The sequence below is a fragment of the Tachysurus vachellii genome, chromosome 5 (genome assembly GCF_030014155.1).
Source record: "Tachysurus vachellii isolate PV-2020 chromosome 5, HZAU_Pvac_v1, whole genome shotgun sequence".
Lineage (NCBI taxonomy): Eukaryota > Metazoa > Chordata > Actinopteri > Siluriformes > Bagridae > Tachysurus > Tachysurus vachellii.
Genome location: NC_083464.1, coordinates 23,290,001 through 23,303,143, shown reverse-complemented (window position 1 = coordinate 23,303,143; position 13,143 = coordinate 23,290,001). Strand labels below are relative to the sequence as shown.

Sequence of the window (13,143 nt, the reverse complement as noted above, 5' to 3'; positions counted from 1 at the left end):
TGCTTGACCAAAAAAAAAGAAAGAAAGAAAGAAAAGAAAGTGCTGTTGATGCGGAAGAATGTGGTGCGCGGATACACGGTGTACTACGACGTTACCGGTTCCGTTAAGCTGCGAGACCAAACTGCAGCAAACAAGCGGTTGAATTAAAATCCAAGATGGCGACCGAGCTGGAATACGAGTCGGTTCTGTGTGTCAAACCTGACGTCAATGTGTACCGAATTCCGCCGCGAGCGTCGAACCGCGCCGTCAGGTAAAAGCCGTGATACCGCTTAAAGCCATGACCTTCATCTTTACCGGCATCTTTCACAACATCTTTCACACCCTGTTACATCCTTTACACTGCAGTCGCATCAACAACACGCCATCAGCGTCATGATCCCTTCTAATACGTTGGTTTTCTTAGTGCGCGTGCCGTGTTTACAGTCAGAATCAGTATTGCATGTTGTATTGATGCTACACAGAATTATAGGCCTATGCACGCTATTACATAATATACACACGCAAGGTGTAGGGACAAAGTAAGTGATGGTAATAGGTGTGATTAAGCCTCTTCCTGTGCCGGAAAGGGATATTGAAATACCCAATTTCTCAATATGTCTCGACGTCTGACGTCACAATGCTCATCATCATCATCATCATCATCAGTATCAGTGAGACTCAATGGCTGCAGCTGCATCATTCATTTCAGTGACCTCATGACCGGTCAGAGTTTTACTGCAGTGTGTAATCAGTAAGCAATGTCTTACTAATACATTCTGTGTTTGAAAGGATATTTGAAGGATAGATTGAGACACAGTGTTTACGTTTTCATGGGTTGTTTACTGACGTCAGTAGTTTCCGGACAATGACTGGACTGCTGTGTTTGTTCGATCGTGTTCCTGGAGGTTGTTAGGTTCACAGTCGCGTGGGAGAACTGAGAATAACTGGAACACCTTTCATATCTGAGTAATAAATGATCATTAGACAGTTTATTCCAGTCTCTCATAAAGTAAACTGATCATACAAGCAAACAGCATGTAAACCATAAGCATGATTGTTTCCGCTTTCACCATAATTAAAAAGTTCCCACTTTTATGGATCCATCTGGTCTTGTCTATGAACTCGGTAGATAAGGTGCATACAGGTGCATTTTGTAGATTTTAAATTAGAAAGGAAACCCAAACTACAGTAGGCCGTGACGTGACGTGACAACAATCCTGGGGATATCACGAGTTGATTTGTTTTCCCCCCAATAACATATCCTGACGTGTTTTATTTCTCTTATACAACAGCAATTTGCCAACAATTACAAGCTGTCATTAATTAAACATCACACTTTGTTTATATTTAGGTTTATTCTATATCCACAAGCTAGTTTCTATAATCTCTAACCTTATAGCAGTTATAAATAGTAATTTCCTCATCAGCCTCGTTTTTTATGCTCTCTTGTGAAAACATGAAATGATGCTGGTCACATTACCTCAAACAGAAATCTCTAACCTTTCTTCTTCTGAGAACTACTTGTGTTATATTATTAGTAACATTTATTTACTGTTTTAATTCAAACTTGTAAAAACAGTAAACTTACAAAAACAGCATAATTAATATTAATATTGTCAGATTATGTTCATTTACATGGATTATTTGTCATCGTATTGCTACAAGACTCATGGCACATACCCTGATGGCCTCATCAAGAATGAACAAGATTGTTTTCATAAAAAAGGGAACACCTTTGAAATTGAAGGTAATATTTATTTTGAAAACAGATACCTGCAATTGTATTGGGCTTTGTGATTAAATAATAATATTTTTACGGAATTTATATGTTAGTGAAATGGGAAATATTAAAGACTCCTTTACCACGGAAAACCACCTGCACTAATAAGAGATGTCTACAGCACACACTTCCTGCATCCTACTCATGCAGCAGGATTTATTCATTCAGCGGTTTTGCTTTGGCAGCTTTATTCCTAACGCTGTCCAAAACCCAGCAGCTTCCATGTTGAATAGATCTGCCTTGTGTATTCTTTATCCTTTATCCAAACAAATTCAAGTCGTGCTGATAAATTGAAGTTTATATAACACTTCCATGTACATTCTTGGTGGGGTTTATGGAGTTCATTTGGTTGTATCTATTTTGTACACTCAGAACTATTCAGAAGTGTGCAACGTGTTGGAGACACCTGACCTAAAAAGTGGAAAGCAAAAAAGTCTAGTAGAAAACTTACCGAACCTCACAAAGTGCTGACACTGGAGACTCCTTCCGTTAATGATAAATAACGTCCTAACAGAGAACCTCACTTTGTCAGTAAACTTTGTAAATAATAACACCGCCACATTCTGTTAGTTTGTTTATTATTAGGCTTCAAGAATGTTGATCATTCACCAAACAACAAACTCAGCTGTTACTTCAGAAACGATAAGAACTTGGAGAACGAATGTAAACCTATCGTTTGTTACAACCAGAACTGCTATCAGAGCTGCTGTGGTGTTATAAAGATTTAATCTACACTTTCTGATGAGTGAAATCAGCAGTGCTGTTGTATCAGTAAACGTAGCCTAGTGTCAATATTCGCCGTTTGTCGGCTTCTTCTACCGTTGGCTACTGGAAAGGGGCCGCCATAGAAAACAGCTGGTATTGTTTCAGTGGCGCTGTGGTGTTGCTGGGCTTTTTAAATGGCTCAGCGTCACTTTTTGAAAACAGTGAGCAAAAACAAATACAAGCCAGCATCCTTCTGTGGATTAGTGAAAACAGGCTAATACAGACACTGAAAGGGTAAGTACGTAACATGACCGAATGATGACAACATTTACTATTTTTAATACTTCAGTACCATTAGGATTAGTTTATGTCTGTAAATATATAAAGTGGTCATGTTTTGGTTCATAGTGATGTGTTTATTCAGTTCCTTAGCACCCTTTCATACTAAACAGATGAGACATATCTATTTTGAAAGTGATGTGAAGAGAGCAAACACATACTTCTCTGTCCATTCATCTTTTAATCATTTTGTTTCCTGTGCTGAAAAACAAGCCACGATGGCAGTTCACTAATCAGTTCAGAGATGGTTTAAATAAAATGAAATAAAAAAAACAAATCTATGAAAGACCACGACTATTCCCTTTCACTAAACGAACGTCTTTAAGTAATCAAGTAATCTCTGGGCTGATGAGTTTCCTTCAGTTAAATCATTTACATGAATGCCTCTGATTTGATAAACCACAACAGAGGATCTGCTGCAGAAGCTGTGCTCGTATATGTTTGTAAAACTAAAGTCAGTCAGCTGTGGAAGGTTTTCTGTCATGTGTTTTTCAGCACTACTGCAGTAGTTTTTTTTTTAGCATTTGTTTAAGTCAGCTGAAATAGAGCTGCGTCTAAACTCCTAGCGTGCTATAGCTGCTGACCCCTGGGTTAGAGGATAATTATAGATAGAAACTACAGAAATATTGTTTTCCAGCTTTACACATATAAGGTAATAATGGAGAAGAAATGTATATGTAAGGCTAATGAGAACACACATAATAATCTTGTTTTTTGTGTCTTGTAGGGCAGCTGATTGGAAGTTAGACGCTCCTGACTGGATGGGCCGAATGAGAGTGACGGCAAGGGGGAAAATGGCCTATATTAAACTAGAGGATAAGATCTCAGGTTAGAGGAAGTTGCAGTGCAATAGTAGTGCACACACACACGCACACACACACACACACACCTACGACGGTCGAGGCAGGTTAGTAAACTGAAAAAAAGTGAAATTGTACCAGAAATGATTACTGACTGGAACACAGTAAGCAAGACATTCGGTACATAGCTCAAGACAACACTTATCATTCAATTTTTACATTTTTATGTAGATAATTTTTATTTATTTCATTATTTTTGGCCACACACTAAAATGGAAGACATTATAAAAAGATCATTGAAAACATTTTTTCAAATTAAAAATAAATCAGATTTATTTTTAGCACACACTAAAATAGCAAAAGAAAACATTTTATTTCAAGTTTTTTTAATCTTTTATTTATTTATTTTATTGAATTTTTTATTTATTTGTTTATTTATTTATTTATTTTCCTTACAAAGGAATATGAAATTTATACCTTTTATCATAAGAAGATTTAACTAAAAAGAATACAACTTTTGATTGGCACACATTAGAATAGAAAATGAATATGTTGTATCCTAAAAATTGTTTTTTTTTTTAAATAAATGGGACATTTTTATTTGCCGCAGTCTCTAAATTCAAGAATCCAAATACGAAAGCATGCCGTACATTTCAGCATGAACCGAGTCCGACCCGGATGAATAATAATGGCGTCTACTTGCTGTTCTCTGATTATAGATGTGTACTTGCTAACCTTATTCTGTTGTATGTTAAAATAAGTTGAAAAGAGGCAGAAATATGTTTTTGGTAATTAAATTCTATTTAAATTGCAGCATCTGGAAAATCCTGTCAATTTCTTTCAGCCATCGTCGTCCTCTTTATCGCCACCCACTTGCTATTTTTAAACCCATGAAGTGATCCATATTAGCAGTATGTCAAACTCTAAGGGCAATATTTTAATGTAGTTTATAATTACTGATACACATCTGGGTCAGTAAAAATCAGTGTTAAAATGAATCTGAGATGATGGAAAACAACCAAAGGAGAAATGTAGTATGAGCTTGTTGCAATTATTTGTTTTATTTTAAAATACGAAGTGTTGTTTTTTTTTTTTGTTTTTTTTTTAAGTAAAATTTATTTATAGACAGCGCGTCTCATGATTTATGCTCTTGTGCCCTGTCCTGTAGGGGAGCTGTTTGCTCAAGCCCCAGTGGATCAGTTTCCTGGTATTGCCATAGAAACTGTAAGTGACTCAAGCCGTTACTTTGTTCTTAGGATTCAAGATGACAGCGGTGAGTTAGACGCCATTTTATCATTTCAGTCTGAATGAAATTCCGTCTCAGAATTAGACACTGAAATCCCCCCACACTTTATTTTTCAGGTCGCAGTGCCTTTATTGGTATCGGATTTGGAGATCGGGGAGATGCATTTGATTTCAATGTGGCTTTGCAGGATCATTTCAAGTATGTTTCTTGTGCTTTTATCAATTTGATTTTAAATCCCATTGGGTTAAGTAATTAGGGTATTTAATGACTAATAGTCTCTCTCTCTCTCTCTCTCTCTCTCTCTCTCTCTATCTATCTATCTATCTATCTATCTCAGGTGGGTAAAGCAGGATAATGAATTTAGTAAGCAGGCTCAAACTCCAGACTTGGGCCCTAAATTAGACTTGGGTTTTAAAGAAGGTCAGACTATCACACTCAACATTGGGGTAAAGACTCTTTATTTTCACATTCTCCTACACATTAAGAGAATATGCTGCTATTTCTCTGTAAGATCATTTGAACACGCTGTATATCGACTACACTGAAATTAACAGCAATGCCATTCTTAACATTAAGCTCACTCAAATTTTTGAAAAAGGTGTTTTTTTTTAAGTCAGATGCCTGCAGGATTTCGTGATTCTTCCCTAGATTTGGGCCAAGACATGTTTTGTGACGTAAAGCCCTCTCAGCTAAAGTCTGCTTTCATTCATGTGCATCAAACTTGAATACAGCTATCACTGAAAGTAATTACAGATGTGTCTTCACTGGTTGGAGTTTAAAAGGAGAATCTTTCAATTTTGCCAATTCATTTAGTTTCCTTCGAAAAAAAAAAAAAAGCACAAAACAATGCAAAGTGCATCACAAATTCAAAAAAAATAAATCTAGCATTTTTTGTTCACACCAAACATAAAAACTCCCAGAGGGAATGTTTCAATATGTGGAATATTGTTTATTAAATTTTACCTCATCCTTTTTTTTTTTCCAGCAAAGCAAAAAGAGAGAAAAGTCCCGTCCACAAAGCTCAGGTGGCCTTGGACTGCTTCCTCCTCCTCCGAGTGGCAAAATCGTGCTGCCTCCTTCAGCCAGCGCCACCAATAACAACACAGAACCATTAACATGCGGTAGCAACATAGGTCAGTTCTGAGAGGCTGAATTATGATCCTGAACTATGTCCCAGACATATTTTACCATACCGCCTTCGTCTACAATATGCTGTTTGTTTACGTCTGATCTCTGTTTAAATTTGGATCGCGTTGTGTTTTAAGTAAATAACCAAAACGTTTGTAATGCAAACTTTACAGATTTTTATTTGTGAATAATTTTGTGAAATATAATGTTGTTTCTCTCCCACTTCAATATTATGTGCCGTTTAGTATAGCTTCATGACGCACAGTATAATGCTAGATCAGTCCATTTTAGTTCTAGGGGGTTTACAGGGAGGGGTGTGGGTGTGAATACTTATGCAATGCACTGTAAAAGTCTTGAGTGACTACTGTTTACATGTTTTGTTATGTCCTCAGGTTGTTTGCTGGACTTAGACAGCAATGATGCTAACACTTTGGTCCAGCCAGCTCCTCCTAGCACAAATGCTGACATGTGGGGAGAGTTTACGTCTGACAGGTAACTCACCAACTGTGGGAGAGCTTGACACAGTAATCCTTTCACATGAATTTAAACCATGATTCAAAACATTTTTGGTGCTGCCTGGTGACCAGGGTAAAAGCACAGTGAAGTTCAAGCAGTCTGTTTTCAAGTTCGGAGCTTGCTTTGTGCACAGGGACATCTTCATACTGCAACGAGTCTGGAACCCTTCGTTTCTGTGAAAAGCAAGTGTAATGCAGCAGCATAAAAAACAAATGATCCTTATCAATTATTTGCTTCAACTTTGTGGTAACAGTTTGGGAAGGTCCACTGATACCCCTTTTCCACCAAAAAGAACCGGGTGCTGGTTCAGAGCTAGTGCTGGTGCTGGTTCAAAGTTGGTTCCACTGGTGAACCTTCTAAGAACCGGGTTGCCTTTCCATCGGTTAGAGAGCCATCACAGAGCCGAGTCTGACGTCACTGTATACGTGTCACGTTACACAGCAACTTTAGCGCAGCAGCGGCAAACACAAACACATCAACAATGGCGGATGTTGCTTTACTGTTAATTATCATGGCTAATTCTCATTAGCTCCATGTAATTTGTATAAACGGAGGTTGTAATCGAGAAAGTACATAACGTTATTTTATCATTAATACAGAAAAAAAGTTAGCCTTAGCATGTAGCTACCTACTATCCAAACTCGGGTCACGGGGAGCCTGTGCCTATCTCAGGCGTCATTGGGCATCAAGGCAGGATACACCCTGGATGGAGTGCCAACCCATCACAGGGCACACACACACTCTCATTCACTCACGCAATTATCTACTATCATGTGTGCTGATAATTTATCATATCACGGTAAAGTAAAAGTGTTTAAACATCTGTATATTATCAAATTAGCCCCACCCACAGCCCCTGACACAAGCGGTTCTTAAGTCTAGACCAGCAACATTTTGGTGCTACTTAAGAACCAGTTTTCCTGGTTCAGAGCCGGTGCTTTGGGTGTCGAAAAAGAAAGAACTGGTTCTAAATTAGGCTCTGGCTCTGAACCAGCACTCAAACTGCCTCTGTGGAAAAGGGGCAATAGTGTATTCTACATATGTCTACTAAATAACACAAATTTTGTATGCTACGATTCAACACTTTAAGGGGAGCTACATTCAAATAAGCCACATTAGCAATGAACAGTGTACTTTACTGTGTATTTCATTTTTTAGTCTTAATTTTAATCTTCCAGCAATAGCAAGTTAATTTTTCTATTTTATCAGTAATATGACTGAAGTCGAACATGAAAACATGCTGCAACATCTGCCGAATATAGAATTACATGATGGAAATGATAAAATAATTTTTACCCAAATTTTGCCTCATAACGGAACCGGATTAGATTTTTTTATCTTTTTCTTTTTTTTTATTTATTTATTTATTTTATTTTATTTTTTTTTTACATTTAAAGCATTTTTGGATGACGCCTTTATCCAGAGTGCCATTTTATCTTCTTTTTTACAACTGAGCAATTGACTATTAATACAATTAACAACTGACAATTCTCCTGAAACACTCAGTGTTTGCTCTCATCACATTCGCCAGACAACAACATTCTGTGACTGGAGGCCTTAATAGTTTTCCCTGCTTGATAAAGCAACATTTAAAGGGTTACTGCATCCAGTTCTATTCTTATACCTTGCTCTGAGGTGAGCTCTAGTACCAAAAATAATAAGTCAACGATATCTCATTCATCTATAATTAAGTTTAATATAAGGACAGTTTAGCTTAGAAGCTTTGATTAGATTTTACTAACCTACTTGGCAACCTTTCAAGTGCTTACACTAGTTCTGGATAACACAACGATCCTGCATATTTATATTCAATACTCTCTATATCTATATTAGGCCACATGTACGGAAACAGCTGGTTTGTATAGTTTAATAACATCACATATTCATATCCGACATCATGTAGACCCTCATGTAAAGACCTTCAGCACTTGATCTGTAATTCAATAATTGGTCATTGTTGAAGTTGATTAGAATTGTAAATTCTGTAAATGTGTTCCCTGGCAATGAGAGCTTAAATCCCATTGGGCAAATGCATTTTATATGATCTGGCAGTCAGTAGAGATTCTGGCACCATGGGGTCTGTGCTGCATGGCTGCTCAAGTTCAACTTGACATGACTGTTTTTTTCCATTGTAGTAAATAGCTGAATCGTTATATAGAAAAGTGCCAATGTTTAAAAAAGTCAAAACAATTTCTTTGCTTTATCAGCTTTTTAGTTTGCTATAGAAAGCTCGCACATTCATTGATTAGAACCTTGCACTTCGTAAAACAAACTACTGTGCTAACAATGTGAATAACCATTACAGTGACTGATTCTGATTTGTATCTGGAATTAGCTGATGTTTCCTGTTTCTGTTAAAGTCACAAACCAACACGTCTTACTGTGGACATCAGTAGTCAGTTCACCACAGACCTTATTCATTCATCTTCTACCGCATAACCGAACTACCTCGGGTCACGGGGAGCCTGTGCCTATCTCAGGCGTCATCGGGCATCAAGGCAGGATACACCCTGGACGGAGTGCCAACCCATCACAGGGCACACACACACTCTCATTCACTCACGCAATCACACACTAGGGACAACTTTCCAGAGATGCCAATCAACCTACCATGCATGTCTTTGGACCGGGGGAGGAAACCGGAGTACCCGGAGGAAACCCCCAAGGCACGGGGAGAACATGCAAACTCCACACACACAAGGCAGAGGCGGGAATTGAACCCCGACCCTGGAGGTGTGAGGCGAACGTGCTAACCACTAAGCCACCGTGCCCCCACAGACCTTATTGATAATGATAAAAAAAGGACAGACAAATAATATGACAGGAGCTTTAAATCTTGTACTGCAGAATAAACCTCTCTCTCTCTCCCCTCTGTCTCTCTCTGTCTCTCTCCCCGTCTCTCTCTCCCCTCGTCTCTCTCTCTCTCTGTCTCTCTCTCTCTCTCTCTCTCAGCTTGTCATCTCAGCCCTCCAAGCCGGATTCTGCCTCTACAAACTGGGTCCAGTTCTGAGTCCGTAATTCCAATGCTCACTTCATGTCCCGGTTTCTACTCATCATACTCAGCAACTATCGCTTAAGTTGACCATGCTCTCATATTCTCTCTCTCTCTCTCTCTCTCTCTCTCTCTCTCTCTCTCTCTCTCTCTCTCTCTCTCTCTCTCTCTCTTTCTTTTTTGCACTGTTTAATTATAACATCCACATTAACGTTTTGTACAGAAATTATTTAATTGTCTTCTTGTTCATGTATTCTACACTCATAGTCACCAGATCCTCGAGAAGGACAGACTTATATTAAATAATGTGTATATTTGAAAATGCGTTTACTTGAACTGGAACAAGTTGTTAGGTGGAACAGCTTCGTTTTCTAAAGTGATCTCAAAGGTGTTTAGTGTAAACGAAACGATTGTGTCGCCCTCTGGTGGTGCAAATGCAAAAAAAAGACATTAAAAAAAAGGTTGTACAAAAAAGAAAGGAAAGAAAATGTAGTCGTGTGAACCAAATGTGCTACAGCTCTGAATTTCGTTTTCCAGCATCAATGCTCCTTCCTGACGATATGCAATCAGTCTCATTTGGAAATAAGTCAGGAATTCATTCATTTACTGTGAAGCACTGATGTTTTTACTGCACCTTCACTCTTGCTGGCTCTAATAAAGCCTGATCTGTCCTAGCAGCAATATTCAAATAAATGCCATCACACAGAAATAAGAGATCTAAGTCCTAATGCCTTGCGATAGCACATACTTTTGTGGCTAGACCAAATTCGAAATCCTTCAAGACTACATTTAAACGTGCGTCTCACACGGCAGATTGCAGTGTTCTAGTGTGCAGTATAGAAAACTCAGCTATTTTATGTGACTGTAACTGTGACAATGTTTATTTCTGAAGGTGAATTAGCGTTACTTTATCAATGCCAGCTGTTGCTGCTATTAGCAGGAATTTGTTTTCCTCTTTTTTCCATCGTGTGTGTTCATTCTAGTAATTTACCACAAACATGTATAATCTCAAAAACACTATGTTGTATATGTATAAATATAAAAGTCAATGTAATAAACAATGCAAGTTCATTCATGAGAAGGTAAGAGGTTTGGACTTGAATTTATTGTATTTATAGCATTATAAAACTAAATTATTGACATGACAGGATATATTTTAATTGCTTTAAGTGCATCATACTTTTTTTTTGCTTACACTGAAACACTAAATTATATAAAATGGACTCATGAGCATACAATGGTTAGATATTGATATTGAATAATGTGGCTATATTTAGCAAAATATCTGTCCATATATACAGTAGGGTCCAAAAATCTGAGCACATTAGTGACAATGCTTTGATTTTACATTATTTTGTAATTTAATGTAACTTAAAAATAATTGAATCTGAAATATTTGTCTGAGTTTCAGCATTTGGTTTGACTACGTAAAAGAGATTAGACACAAGGAAAATCTGACCGTTTGTACAAAATAGTTAACATGACCAATATCACACATTTACTTTTATTTAAATAGGGATCAAGAAATAGAGCAGAATCTTGATTTTTATATATTATTTTGGAATTTTTCAAAATGCCATCTCAAACATTTGGACCTCACTGTATCTCGTTTAACGTACAATGAGAAATGACCTTGCAATAATATAGAAAAGAAAATATAAGCTAGAGTTAAAAGACACACCTAGCCAGAAACTTGAACACAAAGTTCAAAATAACATGGAGTTGTTTTTGTTTAAATGCTTCGTCCATCTTTCCAACCTGTACTTTTTTTATTCATGATCACTCAGTCTTTGCATTTGTCCCGGTTTCCCCTGTTTCGGTTTTACTGGTAAGCCAGTAATTTTTTGAGCTGATCTCTGAAGTCTTTTGGGCCAGCCAGATTTCTCTCTGCATAGTTCCGCTGAGGGAGGGAGGGAGGGAGAGAGAGGGAGTGGGAGGGAGGGAGAGAGAGGGCGAGGGAGAGAGATGGTGTTTAGCAACAAAAATAGGAACAATAGAAGTATAGACTCAGCTCCAGAATACTTGGCACCCTTGATGAAGATAGGTATAAAGGCTATAAAGATATTGTTGTTCATTTATATCCATTAAAATTAATTTAAATCACACAATGATTTCATGATAGAAACCTAATCTTTAATGAAAGTGCATTTCTTCTAAGAAAAAACTTTTCACAAAACCCAATTATTATATAGTTATACATAATAATGCTTTAGTACTGCAATCTCCCTCTGACAACATAACAGATGAGACTGTTTAGTGTTTAGAGATTAAAGAGCGATGAAGCTGAGACACTCCTCAGGTGAGTGAGTGAGTGAGTCTCTTCAGATCATCCAGGGTCTTAGATACACTCGTGTACTTTCCTCTTCGGGATTTCAACAGGGATTCAGTTTCAAAATCTTAATTCTGTGCGCAAGAGACCATATTTCAATGGACTTAAATTAGATCAATTAATCTGTAATTGTAAATTATAATGTAGCTATGAACAGAGCGGCTGCTGGATTTCATATAAAATCTCCTGGACCTTCATGGAGTCCATGATACCCTGTATTTAAAGAAGAGCCTCACATCATCACAGATCCCTAATGCCAAACTGTCTTTGCATGTTTGTTGGTAGAAAGTGTTATTTTTGACTCATCTGACCGTAAAACAGCACGGCCACGATGTCTAAACCCTTGAAGAAACTTTTGACTTTGTAAAACTTCCCTATTGTAACTTGAGGTAAAATACACTTGTGTCCTTTTCTAAAACTTTAATTATTGTTAGTGGATACGAGCATTTCCTGGCATGTAGATCAAATAATGTGGATACAAGACCATTATACACGTATGTGTTTTTGAACATCCCAGTCCAGATTTTGTCTCTGTTTGCCGTTATATATTCTCCGCTCTTCAGGGAAGACTTTCCACTACATTTTGTAGTGTGACTGTGAGGATTTGGGGATTCATTCGACCATAAGCACAGTAGTGAGGTCAGGAAATGATGCTGGATGAGGAGCCTTCCAGTTATTCCCAAAGGTGTTCCCTGGGGTTCTGGTGGTTTATAGATTTATGTTAGATGATAGATAGATAGATGTATGTTACCTTTTTATGAAGATCATCATGTTTTAGTGTCATTTGTCTGAGTGACATTGATTTTTATAGATATGGTTCTGCTAAAATATATATTTATTATTTTTTAAAATAATATATATATATATATATATATATATATATCTGCTTCAGTGTTAGATTTCACTAATTAACTGCATAACCAGGATTTATTTTTATAATTTTTTTTGCCCAGCATTAACAAGGGTGCCAATAATTCTAGAGCAGACAGTACTCTAGTTAACATTATATTGAATTATACGTATTATAAGTATTACTGCATTTAAAAATGCAACTGTGCCCTTTCTGTTCATTTCAAGACAATTTATTAGATGTCCCCACCTTTCAGTCGCTCTTCCTGTGGACATACAGTCTTCATACAGAGCTCTTTGTTGATCACATAAACTCGGCGAAGACTATAAGAGACAGAATTAATGTTTGATTTACTGTCTAATATGCTGAAAAAGAAAAGGTGGCATGTGTGTGTTTGTTCTGCTCTTGTTTTCTGTTAATACTGAATTATTCTGCTCAGTGAGAGGGTTTTTCTTATTATTGCTCACATACTGTTGTCT

General features: G+C 37.2%; 2 protein-coding genes across 5 annotated transcripts in view; one reads left to right on the top strand and one right to left on the bottom strand.

Annotated features, from left to right (window-relative positions):
* Positions 1–40: 40 nt before the first annotated feature.
* necap1 (NECAP endocytosis associated 1) lies at positions 41–10,571 on the top strand. The gene is made up of 8 exons (XM_060870588.1): positions 41–250; positions 3,531–3,631; positions 4,772–4,876; positions 4,966–5,047; positions 5,187–5,295; positions 5,835–5,982; positions 6,370–6,469; positions 9,446–10,571. The coding sequence occupies exons 1-8, from the start codon at positions 156–158 to the stop codon at positions 9,501–9,503; spliced, it is 798 nt and encodes a 265-aa protein (XP_060726571.1). The 5' UTR covers positions 41–155; the 3' UTR covers positions 9,504–10,571.
* mfap5 (microfibril associated protein 5) overlaps positions 10,572–13,143 on the bottom strand; it is a 5,827-nt gene continuing 3,255 nt past the window's right edge. For all 4 annotated transcript variants that reach the window (XM_060870595.1, XM_060870594.1, XM_060870596.1 and 1 more), the window contains 2 exons: positions 12,914–12,987; positions 10,572–11,385 (listed from right to left, as the gene is read on the bottom strand). In XM_060870595.1, the coding sequence (XP_060726578.1) occupies positions 11,255–11,385; positions 12,914–12,987 (205 nt within the window). In that variant the 3' untranslated portion in view covers positions 10,572–11,254. The remainder of the gene's footprint in view (positions 11,386–12,913; positions 12,988–13,143) is intronic.